Source organism: Myotis nattereri, assembly GCF_964212035.1.
Source record: "Myotis nattereri genome assembly, chromosome: 16".
Lineage (NCBI taxonomy): Eukaryota > Metazoa > Chordata > Mammalia > Chiroptera > Vespertilionidae > Myotis > Myotis nattereri.
The window spans coordinates 35613566-35634210 of record NC_138091.1 but is presented as its reverse complement, the minus strand read 5'-3'; the positions used below and the strand labels follow the sequence as shown (position 1 = coordinate 35634210).

The 20645-nt window shown below is 40.5% G+C and overlaps 2 protein-coding genes across 6 annotated transcripts in view; one reads left to right on the top strand and one right to left on the bottom strand.

Moving 5' to 3' along the window:
- Positions 1-2311: 2311 nt before the first annotated feature.
- TUBD1 (tubulin delta 1) lies at positions 2312-16224 on the bottom strand (the record flags this gene model as incomplete). 4 transcript variants are annotated; one of them, XM_081108824.1, is made up of 8 exons in its annotated part: positions 2312-3158; positions 5069-5252; positions 6360-6500; positions 9180-9344; positions 11673-11904; positions 12736-12952; positions 13739-13886; positions 16053-16224. In XM_081108824.1, 8 exons carry the CDS (start codon positions 16222-16224, stop codon positions 3056-3058), a joined length of 1362 nt encoding a protein of 453 aa, XP_080964950.1. In that variant the 3' UTR covers positions 2312-3055. The 4 variants fall into 4 exon arrangements, with proteins under 4 accessions (XP_080964950.1, XP_080964952.1, XP_080964951.1 ...); XM_081108826.1 differs by lacking the exon at positions 5069-5252 and having other exon boundaries at positions 6350-6500; XM_081108825.1 differs by lacking the exon at positions 9180-9344.
- Positions 16225-18046: 1822 nt separating this feature from the next.
- RPS6KB1 (ribosomal protein S6 kinase B1) overlaps positions 18047-20645 on the top strand; it is a 35355-nt gene continuing 32756 nt past the window's right edge. For both annotated transcript variants that reach the window (XM_081109620.1, XM_081109619.1), the window contains exon 1: positions 18047-18255. In XM_081109620.1, coding sequence (XP_080965746.1) covers positions 18115-18255 — 141 coding nt within the window. In that variant the 5' untranslated portion in view covers positions 18047-18114. The remainder of the gene's footprint in view (positions 18256-20645) is intronic.

Here is a 20645-nt window from a genome sequence, read left to right as displayed (position 1 = left end):
CACTTCATTGTCCTTGCCCATGTACCACATCTTTCCTGTAACAAAGTTGATGTGGGCATGGGCAAAACACAAAGCAATAATAAGGAAGCTAGAATCATAGCACCAGAGATCCAAAGAAAAGTAACTACATTGTAAGCGTCTTCATTTGGTCTATGTTGAATTGGTCTGTTTCCTTAACATCTTGTTCAATGCCTGACACTGAACTGGTTGAATGATTCAACTAACTGAACAGTGAATGGTAGGCACACATACTGAGTTCTAAGGGATGGCTTTGTGTTTTATTTTTTAAAATATGTTTATTGATTTCAGAGAAGAAGGGAGAGGGAGAGATAGAAACATCAATGATGTGCCCTAGCCAATTTGGCTCAGTGGATAGAGCGTCGGCCTGCGGACTCAAGGGTCCCGGGTTCGATTCTGGTCAAGGGCATGTACCTTGATTGCGGGCACATACCCAGTGGGGAGAGTGCAGGAGGCAGCTAATCGATGTTTCTCTCTCATCGATGTTTCTAGCTCTCTTAACCCTCTCCCTTCCTCTCTGTAAAAAAAAAAAAAAGAAAGAAAAGAAACATCAATGATGAGAGAGATTCATTGATTGGCTGCCTCCTGCACGCCCCCTAGTGGGGATTGAGCCTGCAACCCAGGCATGTGCCCTTGACTAGAATCGATCCTGGGACCCTTCAGTCCACAGGCTGACGCTCTATCCACTGAGCCAAACCAGCCAGGACTAAGTGATGAGTTCAATAAAGGAGAAAGATGTTGCAGGTTGACTGGATAGTATTGGGTGGGGAGCACCCAAAGATCCCCAGAAGCAAGAGGAAATGAATGGGAAGAAACAGGTTTTACAATCTGAAGAGCTCTCAGAGAAAAGCATAAATGGGGGAGCGTGAAAAGGGTTGAAAACAAAGAGCAGTTGGAATTACACTGTACTCACTGCCTATAGGGGTGCACCCTGGCCCTATGGGATGATGTCTGAGTGCAAACAGTGCTCCAGGGACCCACCAAAGGAACTACATGTCCAAAGCTGCCGTATCTGTATGCCCAGGAAGTTACTAGTCTGTGGTCCTAGCTGATTGGCCATTTTGTGTACACAAATCAAAGTATATTTGCAATGCCACCCCTTATCTTGAAGTTTGAGATCAGCTTCTTTGTGTTAATTTTTGAGTCAAAAGCCTAACCCCTAATAGCAAAGATTTCATATTATTCAAATAGACAAAAAAAATTCTGTGTAAATGTTTAAAACAAGTTTGCAAATATTTAGGTCCACATAAGTGAGTGGACTCAGAGCTCTAATTGGGGTTTACTTTTTTTAAAAAATGTTTTTTTAATTGATATTAGAGAGGGAGAGGGAGAAACAGAAACATCCATTGGCTGCCTCTTGCACACCCCACACTGGGGATTGAGCCAGCAACCTGGGCATGTGCCCTGACCGGGAATCGAACCGGTGACCTCTTGGTGCATGGTACGATGCCCAACTAACTGAGCCACAACTAACTGAACCACCCTGGCCAGGCAGGATTTATTTTTAATATTCACCTGCCATTAATTCCATGAGTTGCCAAATTAGTAATATATGTGTCCCCATGGTACCTTTCTTTAAATATAAAATTATTTCAACTTAAGACTTTTTTTAAGCTAAACTTTAAGCAAGTTTCTTCAGAATCAGCTTACCCCTGGGTGAGATCATTCAGTTACAGATATTTACTAATGCTGGTTTAGTTTGGAAAATTGATTTAGTCTTAGGATCTCTTCAGTGCCAAACAATTACTTTTAATGTTATTTTGTAAAAATTATGATGTAATTATTTTTCAAGTATACTTGGGTTAACAAAATGCAGCAGTGGGGCGTGCCTTTTAGCAGCTGAACAGACAGACCACTTTTTACATTCCTTAGAAATAAGATATGGTTCAGTATTTTAAATCATAGCAACAGTTGATAAGAAAAACAGCAAAAAAGGTAATCGTTTCCATATGGAAAGAAAAGGAAGAGCCAGTGAAGCTGTGAACTGTCATTTTTCCAAATAAAAATAAATCACCACTGGTAGATTTGGCAGAAAGGGCAAATGTTCCTATTTCCCATTTTACATTTGTTAATACATCACATGTGATGTGTTTTATTGAAGTACACCACTCCCCGCAAACTCAGTTGCCAACTTTCAATTGTGTTTTGTCCTGAGTGAAACCGACACCTCTGGATGTGCCAATTTCATCAAGCACAGTATTTCCTTGGTGATAATTTTCTCAACTTAGTGAAATTTTGGTGCAAGCTCTTACCCCTTTTACTGAAAAGCATATAACCATCTTCTAAATACCTATAATAAGTTAAAAGCACTAGTTGGAATAAAATCAATTTCTGCCCTGGCATTCCAAAATCTAAAAGAAAAACCAACACAATTTTCTGATAACCAAAAAGGTTAAGAAAAGCAAACAAATTAACCATTTACTCATTTACCTTAGTATTTAAGCATGATGTATATTTATTAACAAAATCCTGGCTTTATTTTTAAATAGCTGCTTAAGGTAGAAAATCTTACCTGTTATAGAATAAAATATACAAGATGTTCACTCTGTAATATTTAACAACAGCTCCCTCTTGTGGTTCAAAACATTCACTTCAAAGATAAATACATTTAAATACAGAACTGCAATTTCTTAACTTAAAATTGTGCTGTGAAAATTTAGCACACATTTAATGAATCCTTTTTGAAGTGAAGAAGGAAGAGTTAGGCATATAGGGACAAAACAGAATATTCCCCCTTTTTGGATAGTTCCAGAGTTCCAACATCTAAGCAAAGTGTTTCCAAAGTTCTTTATAGAAGCACCAATTTTTTGTCTTGCAAATGAAAATACCAAGTAGATGTTTTCATTGAAAAGATGATATTCTCTATTTAAAAGGTTCTTCTCCTATTCTGTGGGCATAGTATGCAGAAGAAATAAGCATTTGACTTGGCTGGCTTTCAAAGATCAAAATTTGAAAACATACAGTGAAAATAGTATTGACAATATTTTAGTCCAAAAATGACATAAGGCATTTTCCCCCTTGAACCTTTTCTTCAAGATCAGAGATTGCGGTAACTGGCAACAACCTGTTCTAACAATGTGAAACTGTCCAAAAAGTCCTCTTCTTCAATTCCAAACTTTGTGTACTGATGAATATAGGCTCTGGCAAAAGAAACAGAAAATGTTAAATGAAAAATACCAGACAGATAAATAACTCTTAAAATCAAACAATAAATAGACCTTTCCCAGCTCATGAACATTTAAAGATGATAGACTATCTTTAAAGTCTTTCTTTTGCTTCAATGTTGGCTCCAAAGATTAGCAAACTTTCAAAGTTTATGCAGGCTCCCTGCCTTTTTAGTGTCCAAGAGAGTGACGATAAACTTGGGAATACTAGTTAATCCAAGTGGAGGCCTTGTCCAATCATTTGAGGAATTTTTCTTTGACAGCTGGTCACTGTGGCAGAGGTCAGGAAACCTGATAACACATTTCTTAATATGAAGTAGACATTCCTTAGTATCAAGTGGAGTTGCACTTGCAATATTTCTGAGCAAGATAAGGATCTCTTCTATTACTTCAAGGGTCTTATTTATTTATTTTTAAATATATTTTTTATTGATGTTAGAGAGGAAGGGAGAGGGAGAGAGAGAAAAACATCAATGATGAAAAAGAATTATTGATCGGCTCCCTCCCACATGCCCCCTACTGGGGATCAAGCCCGAAACACAGGCATGTGCCCTTGACCGCAATCGAACCCAGGACCCTTCAGTCTGCAGGCCAATGCTCTATCCACTGAGCCAAACCGGCTAGGGCTCAAGGATCTTATTTTATTTTTTTTTTTTATTTTTTTTAATTGTTTATATTTTATTGGTTTTTTACAGAGAGGAAGAGAGAGAGATAGAGAGCCAGAAACATCAATGAGAGAGAAACATCGATCAGCTGCCTCCTGCACCCCCCCAACTGGGGATGTGCCCACAACCAAGGTACATGCCCTTGACCAGAATCGAACCCGGGACCCTTGAGTCTGAAGGCCGACGCTCTATCCACTGAGCCAAACCGGTTTTGGCAAGGATCTTATTTTAGAAAACTATCTGATTGTCCCTGTCTTATAATGAAATTTCTGCTTTAATTTCATTTCAGGTAGAAACTAATTTAGTCAACAGCAATAATAATAATAAACAATGACTGAGCATTTACTAGTCAGGCACTGCACTAGATGTTTGACCATGATTATCTCATTTAATCCTCACCACAGGTCCTCTCAGTGACCCATTATGCAGATAAGGAAATGAAGCCTGGAGTAACATGCCTAAAGTTTTACACCCACAAAGTGGTAGCCATGCTTACTCCACATTGTGGATTGAACGTTTGTGTCCCCCAAGGTAATGGTATTAGGAAGTGAGGCCTTTGGGAGGTGATTAGGTCATGAGGGTGGAGCCCTCAAGAATAGGACTAGTGCCCTCATAAAAGAGGCCCATGAAAGTGCCTTTATCTGTCCTGACACAAAGACACCACCTGTGAACCAGAAAGTGCATTTTCACCAGACATCCAATCTGCCATCACCTTAACCCTGACTTCCCAGCCTCCAGAACTGTGAGAAAGAAACAAATACTGATCTTTATAGGCTACCCATCCCATGCTATTTTTGTCAAAGAAGCCCAAACAGGCTAAGATGCTATAGATCAGCGGTTCTCAACCTGTGGGTCGCAACCCCTTTGGGGTTCGAACGACCCTTTCACAGGGGTCACCTAAGACTATCAGAAAACACATATATAATTACATATTGTTTTTGTGATTAATCACTATGCTTTAATTATGTTCAATTTGTAACAATGAAAATACATCCTGCATATCAGATATTTACATTATGATTCATAACAGTAGCAAAATTACAGTTATGAAGTAGCAACGAAAATAATTTTATGGTTGGGGGTCACCACAACATGAGGAACTGTATTAAAGGGTCACGGCATTAGGAAGGTTGAGAACCACTGCTATAGATCCTGCCTTGAGTTTTAAATTATATTATCTGCCTGAGGTTAGGAAGGTTTGTAGATTGATCTTTGACTTACTTTGAAGCAAACATATTCCATGCTTTGCCCACAATCATATCAAGTGGTTTTACTAAGAACTGGCTGTTGCTGACCAACGCTGCAGACTTCTCATATTTGTTAAAGGCTCGTTGGGTTTTCCACATATTGAAAGCATTATCAGGTTCTAACCAGGAGGTATAGAGGGCTGGATCTTTAAATCCCCCTAGAGTAAAACAACATAAGCCACTGTTCACATTGTAAATCATTTATTTTTAAAACAAATTAATAAAGGAATATTTCCTTATCCACTTAACCAAATATCTTTTGTTTTGCCTTTTAAAACTAGCCTTATATTTAAAAAGTAAATTTTTAAAAAATTAAAAATAAAACTAGCTTTACATTGCTTTTGATAAATGATCTGTACTCATCATAACAGAGAGAGAGAGAGAACTATTAATGTGAGAGAGACACATTGATCAGCTGCCTCCTTCACATGCCCCAACCAGGGATGGGGACCAAGCCTGCAACCGAGGTACGTGCCCTTGACCGGAATTGAACCCAGGATCCTTCAGTCCGCTGGCCAACACTCTATTCACTGAGTCAAACCAGTTGGGGTGAAATGTTCTCTTTTTAATTGCTACTAGTTATTTATCTAAGGGGTATTACAAGAACTAGATTGTTTGGTGTTCTTTATATCACAGCTAGAAGCAGCCAATTGGACACTGCTGAAACCATCAAATAAGGATAATATAAAAATCTAGAGACATGCCATAGAAACACAAAAATAACAAGAGATTGCTCTTTCAACTTCCTGAAAATTTTGTAACAAAACGCTTGTCACAGAGACCACTAGCTGTCCCACAAGACTGTTCTCTCTCTTTAGTAACAAAACCCCCAAATTTTAACTGTGCTCACAGTGACCCTTGCAGCGAGGTGTGGCATGTGGTTCAGTCCCAGTCAAATGGCTATGAACACCAGTGTGGTGTGCAACTCTAGGAGGAGGAGGTGTGCCCCTCTTTGCTCCTTTCTATGTGAGTTGGTGGCCGAACTCTAACAGATGTCTTGGACTAAAAGGAAGAAGCCATAAGGTAAAAACAATAGAACAACCAGATTCAGGAAGAAAGAATTAAATTTGTATCTTGTTTAAACCATCCCTATTTTGGTGTTCAGTCTACATACTGATAAAATGGTTTCATTTTGCTATAAAAACACATAATTATTATTTTTCTTTCTCTAAGAATAAATTTAGGGATAAATTTATTTTTAAACCATGTGTACCATATGCATGTGCAAAAAGCACATCTTAATTTTCAACTTAACCCCTGCTTACCCAGATCCGCACTGTGCACCTCTTTCCCACGAAGGATGACCAAGTTAGCAAGAGACGTGTTAAAGTGAAGGTTCTTGTTGACAGACATTTTACCAAGAGTAGGAGCTCCTGATAAAGGAGGCCGTACCTGCCAATCAATACCTACCAAAAGGGAAAAAAAAGCAAAAATAAAGCAAGAGATTTTATGAATGGCTTTGAACAGGAAGAGAAAAGTGTGTTACAGAATTTATATACTTTACATAAATTTTTATTTGATAACTAAAAGTTTTTTTCTGCTGAGAGAGGGTGGTAGCCACCCTCCAAGATGAATATCAATGACTCTTGCCTCCTGAAATTCAGGTCCTTGTGTGGCTCCTTCCCACATGGGATAGGGCTGACCTTAATCACCAAAAGGGTGGTGCAGAAATGATGGCATGTGGCTCCAAAGCCAGGTCATAAAACACACTGTCACTTCCACCTGGCTCCATCTTGGATCACTCATTCCTCCTGCTGCTAGGACATGTGGCAACAGATATACTGCTAGTGGCAATATTAGCGGGGTCAGTCTTTATATAGAGCAGTCTGATAACAAATGAAGAGTTTTAAAACTGTATTCTTCAACCTTGTTAGTGATGGATATATATTTATTCATATATTTATATACACGAATATTTATATGTTCAAAGCTCTATTATAGAATTGTACACCTGAAACTTAGATAATTTTATTAACCAATATCACCCCAATAAATTCAACTTTTTAAAAAAGCTCTATCTATACCTGTGAAAAAAAAAAATGTTAACACCCTAACGTCCCTCATAGAAAAATGACTAAGCAAATTGTGGTTTATTGACCTGAGCTCAGCACAGCACACCTTACATTATTACCCTTAGGGACACAGTGTTCCTTGCGATGTGAACAGGTTTTGCTAGAAAAACAGGTATATACTGTGACCCAAAAAATTCGGGAAGCATTACTTTAAGATGTGAACTATCCACTTATCTCCAAACCTCAGGCACTATAATCTAAAATCCCTAAGGAATTACAATTAGATGTAGAAGAAATCCACTTCCATAGTATTGAAATCTAAATTATTGTGATTTGTGGTAAAATATACACTACAAAGATAATACTTAGTAGTGATTTCCAGTTAACCATGACAGATTGAATAAACAAGTTTACTGCCACTCTCTCCTCAAATCTCACTAACAAGACAATACAAGAATTTTTTTTTTTTTTTTTTTTTAAGGCATAAGAAAAAAAAAAGGCAGAGGAGATCATGGCAGCGAAATGTTGGAAGCTGGAAAGGAGTGGTTACTAATTTAGCAACCAGGGAAAGCTGAAACTCCTGCGCCCAGTGGAGGTCCTGGAGGCGGGCCAGGCATTTCCAAAAGAGGAAGAAACGGGGATTAGTTAAAAATCTGGCTGAGAAGCACTGAGAGCCCCAGACCCTTCCCACTCCCTGCAGCAAGGGGAGTGCACCCCTCCATTAGGAAGGGCTAAGCCACTGAGGCTCTGGCCTGAGGGACACTATTGCTGGGCCACTGTTTCAGGCTCTGAAGATATAGCAGGAAACAAAATAGATATTTTAAAAACCTTTATGTTCTACTAAGATAAATCAAAAGGTCCACATTAAGGAATTTCAAAATGCTGAAGACAGAGAAAATCCTAAAAGATTCAAGAGAGAACAAAACAGGATTAGGAATCAGATCCACTTCTCAACAGTAGCACTGGACGCTAGAAGATGATAGAGTAATGCATTCAAAATACTGATTGAAAATGATTCCCAACCTCGAATCCTGTACCTAACCAAACTACCAATGTCATGAAAGGGCAGAATAATGACACTACATGGCTTAACTATGAGTATTTACGTAGCAAAAGTAATTCAACCACTGATAACTGATCTAATCCAAAAGTTGTGTGTGTGTGTGTGTGTGTGTGTGTGTGTGTGTGTGTGTGTAGAGGCGTGTAAAAAGGTTCTATCCTCAATTTTTACATTAGGGAGGCAATTGATAATATCTAAACATGTAAAATAAAACAAGTAACAGTATAAGCAAGATATTTAGAAATATGGAGGCAAATTCCAGAAGCAGCAGCTAAAAACATTGAAAGTAAGGCATCAGCGGGGCAGTGGGGGAGGTGTAGGGCAGGGCACTGCTCTTTTCCTCATTATAAATTCATGCAGGCAATTTCTTGGCTTTTAAAAAAAGGTTGAGTTATAATATACATACACTGCAATGTATGTAAACAAAATCGTAAATATTTTATGTTTATAATACAAATCTGTAAATATTAAAATGGATTTAAGTATACACTTAAATGAGTTTTAACTACTTGTGTTTTTTTTTTAAATTTTGTTAATATTTTTTTTGTTGATTTCAGAGAGGAAGGGAGAGGGAGATAGAAACATCAATGATGAGAGAGAATCATCGATTGGCTGCCTCCTGCACGCCCCCTACTGGGGATTGAGCCTGCAACCTGGGCATGTAACCTTGACCAGAATCCCAATGACCCTTCAGTCCACAGGCTGATGCTCTATCCACTGAGTTAAACTGGCTAGGGCTTAATTACTTGTTTTTAAAAACTCTGTTCATATATTACTTTAATAAAAATAAAATGTAAATAAAAACAAATTCACAGTTATCTGAAATTATTTTGGGAAATGACACTGTGGGGTGATTAGGAAGCCCTCCCGGGATATCCTGGTGAGTCAGGCCCCTCCCTGGCCAGAAGAAGGGGCCATTATTTTTTAACTGGCCCAAGCCAGTTTATATTGAGAACTCCAGTATAGGCATTCTTCCCAGCTTGTGGGCTACATATTTTTAAAATACCCTTTACCTTCTTCCATTTTTGCATTAGAAATGAGCATCTGTCTCAAATGCTTGAGGAGGCCAGCCCAAGTAAACGTGCTGTATGCCAGGGAGTGCTCAGACATTTGGGGAATGTTACGAACACCCAGCATCTTGAATTCAGGATGGGGAACTAAATTCTCCAGTAAGTCTCCTGTAAAGAAAAAAAAAATTTAACTAAAATTTAATTCTGCATTGTTCCAGTTGGTCTATACACAACCACAATTTGATGGTCTTTGAGTATTTTCTTCTCCAAGCCAGAATTGCTTAAATTTTAAAATGTAAATAAACTTTCAGAGACAGTCTATTAAAGACTATGTATTTGCTTCATTTTGGCACCAATTTTAGCATGAGTGAGAAATAACACTTTGCCAAAAAAGAAACAAAGAGTTCAGAAACCAAGTAACTTTATATGAATGAAATATTTAGCTAACAGAGTAAGCCTAAGAGTTAATATGCTTTTATTGTCTTTCTGTATTCACTAAATATTCCTTTAGAAATTTTCCTAGTTCTCTAATTTATTTTATCTAGTTAAATGATAATCAGAACTGTGAGAAGCAAATTTATGTTGTTTCCATGCCACCCAGCCTATGAGTTATAGCAGCCTGAGTGGACTAAGACAGACTAATCTATGGACGTCCTGCCTTCTCAATCCATCAGTCTTCCTCTTTCTTTTCTTATTTTTTTGTTTTGTTTTGTTTTTTTGTTAATCCTCACCTGATTCACCTGATGATATTTTTCCATTGATCTTTAGAGAGAGTGGAAGGGAGAGGGAGAAACAGAGAGAGAGAAAAAAAAATTGATGTGAGAGAGACATATCAATTGGTTGCCTTTGCACACACCCCAACAGGGCCAGGGGTTGAGCCTGCAACTGAGATACGTGTCCTTGACCAGAATCAAACCCGGGACCCTTCAGTCCAAGGGCTGAGGCTCTACCCACTGAGCCAAACCAACTAGGGCAGTGTTCCCTTTTCTGCACCTCCCTCCTTATTTAGCTCCTTGCCCTTCTGTCTCTTCATCAGATCTTTCTGGTGAAAAAATCCAATCTTGGATCGGCCCCGTGCTTCCGATTCTCTGTGCCCTTCAGAGTATAGCTATAGAAAGTCACCCCAGAGGGCAGACTGGGACCCCCTCGGAATTCACAATCCCCAATTGCTTTGTTGAGAAGGTGATGTCTCTTCAAACACTTGAGCAGAACTATGTGGGTATCTGAGGTCTTTAGTGGACTTATGTTTTAAAAATTGAGCAATTGAGGAATTGAGGAAAGAAACACAATTGGAGGAAAGCTAAAGGATCTGTTTTAGACACAGTGTGTTTGGAATGTCCATGAAATGTGTACATAGAGATGTCAGGAAGGCTGCTCAATATAGGAATCTGGAGCTCAGGGAATTGGTCAGAGTTGGAGATAAACTGGCAGGTTGGAAAAGACAAGTGGTATTTAAAGCCATGGAACTAGGGAGAGGATCCAAGACTAGCATTTAGAGCCTGAAAAACAGAGGAAAAAGGGGAATAAAAGGAGTAGTCATGGAGACAGGAGAAAAATCAGTAGAGAGGCTGTCACAAAAGGCAAAGAGGAAGAATGCAAACAGATGACAGAGATGGCACCTACAGGTCTGAGCACACTGATAAGATGTGAGGACAGTGGGAGAAATCAGTGATTTGAACTGAAGAAGAGGTGGCAGGAGAGGAAGACAGGGGAAAAATGATAAATCCATTCAGAACATGCTAAATTTGAATAAGCAGAAGGTAACTAAGAAAACTGAGATAGGGAAAAACTATTTGGGAAAGAGATTAGAGTGGGGCAAGAGTGGGGGGATATAGATTACAGAGTCATTTGCATCTAGATGATTTGAACTGATAAGGCACTATTTGCCAAATAAGCTGAAAAAAAAAAAAAAAAGGTGGGTTTATCTTTATTCTTATTGATTTCAGAGGAGAGAGAGATAGAAACATCAATGATGAGAGAGAATCATTGATTGGCTGCCTCTTACACGCCCCACACTGAGGATTGAGCTCGCAACCCAGGCATGTGCCCTGACCGGGAATCATTTCTAACCGTGACCTCCTGGTTTATAGGTCCATACTGAACCACTGAGCCACTCCGGCCAAGGTGGTGGGTCTTTCTGGAGTGATAAAAATGATGGTTGTAAAACTTTGTGGATATGAAAAAAACACTGACTTGTACACTTTAAATGGGTGGATTGTATGGTATGTGAATTATACCTCAAAGTTTTTCTGAGAAAGAAAGAGAGAGAGAATACTTAAGAATAGTTCATGGGCATCCACCACTCTTGAGAGAAATGTAGTAACTTTCTCAAACATTTCGGTAAGACAGTTCAGAGAGCTAAGCAGCTCCTTAGGAAGGCTTTTGAGATGAGGGAGACTGAGTGTATCTGGCAGAGGAGAGGAGCCAAGGAAGAGTAATTTCGAGGCTCTCAGAACTTAAGACTTTCCTATCAATAACATACAGGAGGACAAATACCTAGTGGATTTCTTCTGTAGTGAGATGAGCCTTCCTCAGAATACGTAGGCTGGAACACACTTCCCAGCTGATGGGCGAGGACTTGATTTATATCCCTGAAGGAGATCTGCTTGATATTCATCAGCTTTGCACAGATCTTATGAAGAGCATCATTCTCGTGAACAAGGAGGGCGTCTGAAGATCGGTACAAGTGAGAAAGAGTCAAAATGGAGTTGTAATTCTGAACGATAACCTGGAGAGGAGAAGGTCAGAAATAAGAAAAGCAGGAGAGAATAGTGGTTAAGAGGGTGGATTCTCAGGGCATCCTGCCTGGGATCAAGTCCTGGCTCTATCACTTTCTGGCTATATGACCTTGTACAAGTTGTTTAATCTCTCTGTGCCTCAGTTTCCTCTCTGTAAAGTGGGAATAATTATACCAGCCTCGTAGAGTTTTAAAGGTTGATGATAGAATGCATGTAAGTCACTAGTATATAGTAAAGATTTAATGGATGGCTAGCGTTACTATCACACTTCCTTCCTACAGTGACTTCTCTCACCTCCATGTTATGATTTCTCAAGGTCTCTGCTTTATATACTGTAGACCAGGGGTCCTCAAACTATGGCCCGCGGGCCACATGCAAATACAAATACTGTATTTGTTCCCGTTTTGTTTTTTTACTTCAAAATAAGATATGTGCATTGTGCATAGGAATTTGTTCATAGTTTTTTTTAAAACTATAGTCCGGCACTCCAACGGTCTGAGGGACAGTGAACTGGCCCCCTGTTTAAAAAGTTTGAGGACCCCTGCTGTAGACAGTGGGACTAACTCAGGAATGGGTCCCTGAGAGAAAATGTACAATTGCCTTCTTCGGAATTTTTAGAGATCAGGACACCTCATCTGTTTGCAAAAGTTTGAGCAAAGTTAAATGAATTGTTCACGCAAGTACCATATTGTATAGTCACTCCTGAAGCAGTAACTTAACATTTCCAAAGAAAGGGTCAGACCTATCTCTTGCCTACATGTATTGCAACTGCAGCAGGATTGAAATATAAAAATATAAAATTTCAGTGAATGTGTTCTTACCTCACCAGTTCCATAAGGCCATATAATGTGATTCATTTTCAAGGAGTTGGAATACTGATCTTGTAAATTCCGTGTAATGAAGGCTCCTAGCCCAGATCCTGTGCCTCCAGCCATACTCATTATGATGAAAAAACCACTCAAGGAGTCACATTTCTCTACTTCCTTCTGGATTAGGTTCATTATAGATTCTTCATGTCTGGGTCCATGAACAGAGTAACTATGCAATGCAGAAAGAACAAATACAAACACTTTACAGTTTAACCAGAGATATGCAATGCAGAGAGAAAGGTATAGGACAGAGAAGGCTTTTTAACCCCATGAACATGAGCTAACTCTCATGAAAGGCACAAAATGTAAACTACACAAGTTAAACATACTTAACGGGAGAGCAGGAATGCTAGGACAATGAATTGACTAGGTACAGAAAATTCTCTGTTACAGGCCATTCCTTTAGCTGGAGATTCCAATTACCAGGTAGTTCTGTAAGGTTATGGTAAAACATAATATTCAGTACTCATAACATTACTCCTAAAGCAGTGGTTCTCAAACTTTTTTGCACATTACAATCACCTAGGGAAGCTTTGAAAAATCCCAATATCCGGGCTTCTTCCCATACCAATTAAATCAGAATTTTTGAATTGAGCCTAGGCACTGGAATTTCCCAAAGAACCCCAGGAAATACTACTGCCTCATTGTATTCCCCATTAGCTGGAGTACCTGCGAGATAAAGATATTGATAATAAGTCAGCTGGCAGAATGACAGTGAAGAAGTGGAAAACCCTGCTTCAAGAGGTCCACGGTTTCATCATTACCTGGACCTGAAGCACAGACATACATGAGATAGAATGAGAGTTTCTTCTGGGTGAAGTCATACCCTAAATTTTAAAATAGTAATTTTAAGATTATGTGCACAGTATATCAACCGTGCAGTTGTAACTACACTCTCTACTAATCGACTATGTAGCTGTATCTAAACTGAAAAATCATGATGAATTATTCTTACCCATATGCCCAGTTGTTTCCAGAACCTTGTTTTTGACAGAAGCATGAACGCTGGCCATATTTCCATCGGCCAGACTGGGCAGCCTTTGATAGTGTTTGATTGATAACTTTAGGTTCCATGTCAACAAGTACAGCCCGGGCAATTGGAACTAGAGATGAGGGGGCGGAATAAAAGAATAATATTTCATATGTCGTATTTAGGCTAACACAGAGTATAAACTTCTAATTCCCCGCTGCCACACACAAAAAATCCGAAGTTGGAGGATAGAAAGATTGGTCATACTGCTCAGAAATCAAGGTGGGCAGCAGCAGGTATATGCAGATGGTTCATAATGTCTAGCATTCTGCTAAGCAGGATGAATCAGTGTGAGTTACAATGACCACTGGGTCAGGTCTACAAACATCTGCTGAGTGCTTACCGTGTGCCATGTACTGGGAACACAGAGATGAAGGCAACACCAATCCAGCCCTAGAAGGGCTAGTTGGAGAGATGAAACAATCACTGTATCATGTGATGACACACGACAAATCCACACCAACTGAGTAGTATATTCGGAGGTACAAAATACCATGAACACAACAAGCAGTTTAGGATTATTGAAGCAGATGATGGAGGAGGGAGTAGAAGAAGTGATGGATGGAGATGGAAAGCAGGCAGGGCTCAGATTTTGGAAGTCCTTGTGTACAATGTTAAAAGCTTGAAATAATCTTTTAGGCAATGTGAAATCACTGAAAATGTTCAAGCAGGGGAGGAATAATCAGATGTCTTTTTTTAAAAAAAGATATTTTTATTAATTTCAGAGAGGAAGGGAGAGGGAGTGAGAGAGAAACATCAATGATGAGAGAGAATCATTGATTGGCTCCCTCCTGCCTGGCCCCTACTGGGGATTGAGCCCACAACCCAGGCGTGTGCCCTTGACTGGAATTGAACCTGGGACCCTTCAGTCTGTAGGCCGACACTCTATCCACTGAGCCAAACCAGCTAGGGACAGATGTCTTTTTAATACAGCAGTGTGGAGGATAGATGTGATAGACACAGGAGTTTAGGCAGGGAAACTGAGAGTGTCTTGAAACAGTCCATGTGAGAGAGGACAAGAGTCAGAACTAAGGTAATGACAGTGAACATGGAAAAGGCAGAAGGGTTTCAAGAGATATGTAGGAGGCAAATCAAGCAGATCTTTTTTGAATATGTTTTGATTTATTTCAGAGAGAGGAAGGGAGAGGGAGAGATAGAAACATTCCTACACATGCCCCCCCTCCCACCCCTGCCTACTGGGGATTGAGCCCAAAACCCAAGCATGTGCCCTGACCTGGAATTGAACCATGACTTGGACACTCAACCACTGAGACACACTGGCTGGACTAAATTAAGCAGATCTTGATGTCTGATGGTATGTGGGCAGTAAGAGCCCAAGTTTTAAAGGAAAGATAATGAATGATGCTGGATATGGAGATGCTGACTTTGAAGTACACATAGGAGATGCAGGTGGAGACGTCCACTAGTCATTGCCTGGAAGTGAGGCTAGGGTAGAGATTTGAGAGTCATTCGTGTAAAAGATGTCACAAATTACAAGAGAAACTGAAATTGCCTAGAGAGAACTATACAAGTGAGGACAGAGGAGCACCTGAGATACAACCATTGGAGAAGAAAGGTTCAGATTCTAAGAAGAAGGAGTTTTGTTGTTTTTTTATAAATATATTTTATTGATTTTTTACAGAGAGGAAGGGAGAGAGATAGAGAGTTAGAAACATCGATGAGAGAGAAACATCGATCAGCTGCCTCCTGCACATCTCCCACTGGGGATGTGCCCGCAACCCAGGTACATGCCCTTGACCGGAATCGAACCTGGGACCTCTCAGTCTGCAGGCCGACGCTCCATCCATTGAGCCAAACCGGTTTCGGCAGAAGAAGGAGTTTTAAGGAGGGAGTTTTCGAGTTAGTTACCAAATCCAGTAGAGAATTAAGTAAATGAAGAAAATAAAACAGCCACTGGATTTGGTAATTAGGCTATCACTGGGAACTCTTCTTAGAGCAGCATCAGTGGTGTAGGGCAGAAGCAAGATTATAGCTGGTTAAAGTGGGTAATCCTTTGAGACTCTTAGCTGAGAAGGTAAAGAGGTAATAAAGAAGACTGTGCCGAGGGGGAAGATGCCACCATAATGGCAAAGGTCGTTAACACAGAAACAAAGGATCAAGCGCAAAGTCATTCCCTACTAAGATGCGAAGGGATGACATTCAGACACGATGTGGGTGGCCTGGCCTTGAAGTGGCTGGTTATGTCAGAGTAAAGGAGAGGACTGTGACCCACACATACCTCCATGTTCCTCCTCGCTGAAGAATCTCTCTTTGCAAGATGCTTGATATGCCTCATTCTCTCTTTTAGAGCAGAGTCCCTGGGGACAGTGTGAATCACTAAATAGAGCATCAAAGACTTCAAAACCAATCTGATTGCCACACTGACCAAGTTGCACTGTTACTATTGACATGCTGAGACACAAACGAGGCCTATTTCCTCAAAAAAGTGAGCAACCTGTAATAGAAAAATATAAGCTTTGAGAACACTACATATCAACAAATAAAGGACAAATAAAATGCCATGTATGCTAATATACATCAATAAAATACATAATTTAAAATGCCATATGCATATATGGTGTTACAGATGAAATAGCTATGTCGTCTAAGGAACCAATCATTTAAGGAAGTTGTTCTTTTTCTCTACATGGTTTTGGAATTTACTGTACCCAAATCTATTCATACACAGCTCAACAGTTTCCAAAGTCTGATTTGCATTCCCTATTTTCCTATGCATGTATTTAAAACAAAACAAAAAAAAAAATGCATGCTGGTTGAAGGAATTAATAGTATACACTTCCCACCACAGGGACACATAGAATGCAGAAGTTAAGTCAACAATTGTACATTTATTAATTAACATTAATTTTCTCTCTTCTAAATAATGACTTTCTCTCTCTCTCCACCAATCACCTTTCGGGCCTGGTAACTACAGTAACACTTATAAGAAAGACTGTGTTTAGCCGAAACCGGTTTGGCTCGGTGGATAGAGCGTCGGCCTGTGGACTGAAAGGTTGCAGGTTCGATTCCAGTCAAGGGCATGTACCTGGGTTGCGGGCACATCCCCAGTGGGGGATGTGTAGGAGGCGGCTGATCGATGTTTCTCTCTCATCGATGTTTCTAGCTCTCTGTCTCTCTCCCTTCCTCTCTGTAAAAAATCAATAAAAATATATTTAAAAAAAAAGAAAGAAAGAAAGAAAGAAAGAAAGACTGTGTTTAGCTCAGGTAGGACAGCAAGGAAGACCAAGCTTGGAAAAATTGGACCAGATGAAATATTACAGCAAGTCTTCACTATTTTTTAACAATGAAAAGAGACAATTTTTATTTTTATTTTTTTGTAAATACCTCAGGCCAGGCCTATGCAGCACTGGAAAGAGCAGTGACTTGTGAGCCATACTCTGTACTCATAATTTCCTTTTTTCTTTTTTTTTTTAAATATAGTTTTATTGATTTCAGAGAGGAAGGGAGAGAGATAGAAACATCAATGATGAGAATCACTTATCAGCTGCCTCCTGCACGCCCCCTACTGGGGATCGAGCCCGCAACCCGGGCATGTGCCCCTGACTGGAATCGAACCTGGGGCCCTTCAGTCTGCAGGTCGAGGCTCTATCCACACAGCCAAACCAGCTAGGGCTGTACTCATAATTTTCAAACTACCTTGCAAACTAGATATCATTACTCTCATTTTATAGATAAGGAAACTGAGGCTCTGAAAGGTTATGTGACTTTCCCATGCCCACTTAAGTAATAAATAGCAAAGCCAAGACTCTCCCTTTCCCCACTAATCCTAGGAGTTCCCCCATTCACCCCACTCACTGACAGCCCCAGGACCAGCCGTTTCTGTCCTGTTCAAACTTCAGAGGGCCATTATGCGCATGCTCACTTTCAACACCCAAAAAAACTAGGGACAACGAATGCGCATGTTCCACAAACGAAGAGTTTTGTTGTATTTTTTTTCTTTTCCTATTCAGAAAGGTTAATTACGCATGTTCAATTTCAATTTATCAACTTCAAACACGCTACGCATGCTCACTGTTGATCAAATGCTTGAGCTGACATTGCGCATGATCCAGCTTCCACAAGCGGCTTCAGCTGGGTTTCTGCGCATGTGTCTGCCAGTACCTCACTTCTGGCGATAGTTGTACGCATGTGCATTGCCCACAGTCGGCTTCACAGAACCTTGTGCGCATGCTCTCGTGCTGAACTTGAGGAGCCAGTCTAAGGCCTAAGCGCAGACGCACTGAGCTCAAGCAGCCAGTGATGGCGGCAGCGGCAGTGGTGTCTGCGGTGAGTCCGGGCCCATGAGGCGACGACGGAGGCGGGACGGCTTCTACCCAGCGCCGGACTTCCGAGACAGGGAAGCTGAGGACATGGCAGGAGTGTTTGACATAGACCTGGACCAGCCAGAGGACGCGGGCTCTGAGGATGAGCTGGAGGAGGGGGTGAGGCCCGTGGTCCCGGGGGGCCGGCGGTGACAGGGCCGGGGCGGCGGGGCGGCGGGGCGGGCCCGGGAAGCCTGGCGCGTCCGAGAGCGCGGAGACCCAGGGGGTGCGTAGTCTCCCGGACCAGCTGAAGCGCCGCGCGGCCCGAGACAGGGGAGCGGGCGGGGCGGACCTGGCCCGAGGTGAGAGGCCGCGGCGGGGCTCGCAGGTGCAGGTCGCGTCCCTCGCCCCAGAGCAGCGCAGCCCGGAGCCGTCAGGGCAGGGACCGAGGACGGGCGCGCGGTCGATCCCTCCGGCTGACCTGAGTGTGGCGGGGCGCGAGTGGCGTGGCGCGTGTTGGGGGGAGGGGGACGGCGCTTGCTGGGTGTCCCCTAAGTGCAGGTGAAGTGTGGAAGGGTTTCCCTTCGAGTGTAAGATTTCGAGTGTTCATCGTCAGACCTCCCACAACCACCTCTCTTCTCGGCCTGTCGCTTCTCTCCTAGGAAGCGCTCAGCTGTTAGAAGTGACAGCTGAAAACTTCTGTCGGGAGTAGCGCTGCCGCTGCTGTTACAGCCACCAGGAGTTTTATTTCGGGAGCAAGGGGGCTCTGCTGCATCTTCCAGGGTTGGTTTGTTTGCTCTTTTTTTTTTTAAAAACAAAACAAAACAAAACAAAACTCCTTCCGTGTGACTTTTTTTTTTTTATATAAAGCATTTGTAACAACACACGGCATTTATAACTTACTTTTCCCCCAGTTGAAGATGTCTATATTTTTTCAAAATACTTTATGTAATTTTGGGGTGGAAAAAAACCCAGCGTTGACAGCTGTGATTTGGCTTGCCAAAAATAAATTGCTTGAACCGAGACTTGTGAATGGTGGTGTGAGGGCTTTCCTTGCTGTAATCTAGGGTGTTAAAAATGAAGAATTGTCTTTCCTAATGCATAGCTTGGTTTTACCTTTCCTGTCTTAATAGTTTGTTATTGTTTGTGGAATATCATTCTTTTTTCAAGATAAATTTATTGAAAAATCACAAATTACACCTTAAGTTAAAAAAAAAAGGTGTTGTAAATCACTGATTCTGGGCAGATCCTTGTGGTAATTTAGAGTCTAAATTCCGTGGTCTAGATGAGTACATGTCAGAAGTTTGCTCTAACTACATAAGGGGGTTTCCCTTTCTTTTGTTCATCTAATTTTTTCCTTCTGGCAAGTTGTGCCCTGCTTATTGACAAAAGATTGAAATGCTTATATCTATATATATCTATATATATCTATATATATCTATATATATGTACATATATATAGATATATATATATAGAAATTTGAAAACTTTAAGAAACTAAAATAATACTGTTCATAATCAAATGAGTCTAAATCAAAATTACTTTGGACGGTGGATATTGAGATGTGTACTTTTTAATATGTTTGCATATGTAATTCCAGTTAGCCTTTTAATGGAGCATTTGATACACTAAATAACTTGAAACAAAATGGGATTACTTTCATTACATGTAGCATACTCTTGTCAGTTATTTTGACAGTGGCTTTGGGGTAGGGATGAAAACTTGATAGGAAGGATGCTTTATAAAATCTGATAGAATTTCTAGACCATTGGTTTATCCCAGAAGTTAAAGGAGGTAGCAGTAAAATACTGTATGAAGATATCGGTTATGACCTGGAACCTCGTTGGGTTTGGCCTACTCCTGGACATTTGTTCTGTTGGGTACAAGCAAATAGGATTTTGAGAGTGTGTGGAAGGGAGGCCAGAGAAATTGGTAGAAATAGGAAAGAAAGAAATGTGGCCACTGCCCTGGGGTGAACTTTGGGGGGAAAAGCAAAAGTAATTAGGATTTTGAGGAAGAGCTTTCAGCAAAATAGTATATCTTACTTAGCAATGCTTTTGGAATTGAAACTTTTTCTTTTGGGTGTATTTTAAAAAAATACATATTTTTATTTATTTCAGAGAGGAAGGTAGAGGGAAAGAGATAGAAGCAATGATGAGAGAGAATCATTGATACGCTGCCTCCTGCACGACCTCTACTGGGGATTGAGCCCATAACCCGGGCATGTGCCCTTGACCTGGGACCTTTCAGTCCGCAGGTTCATGCTCTATCCACTGAGCAAAACTGGCTAAGGCTTGAGTGTATTATTTTAAGAGGTGCTTCAAGGCAGAAAGCCAAAAACAGTTACAGTGGGATTGGGTTAGCCACTCAAGGAGATTCAGTGATATGCAGGTTCTTCCAAAATAAAATTTAAATTTTCTGAAAAATGAGAGTTTATATTTTTTAGAAAATCAGGCTACTGTGAGTTTATAATAATATAGTTAATATTCTGGCTATTTGTCAATTTATAACCTTTAGTTTAGTACACAAACTTTTTAAACATTGGTGCATACCAAAGTAGCCTCAGTAA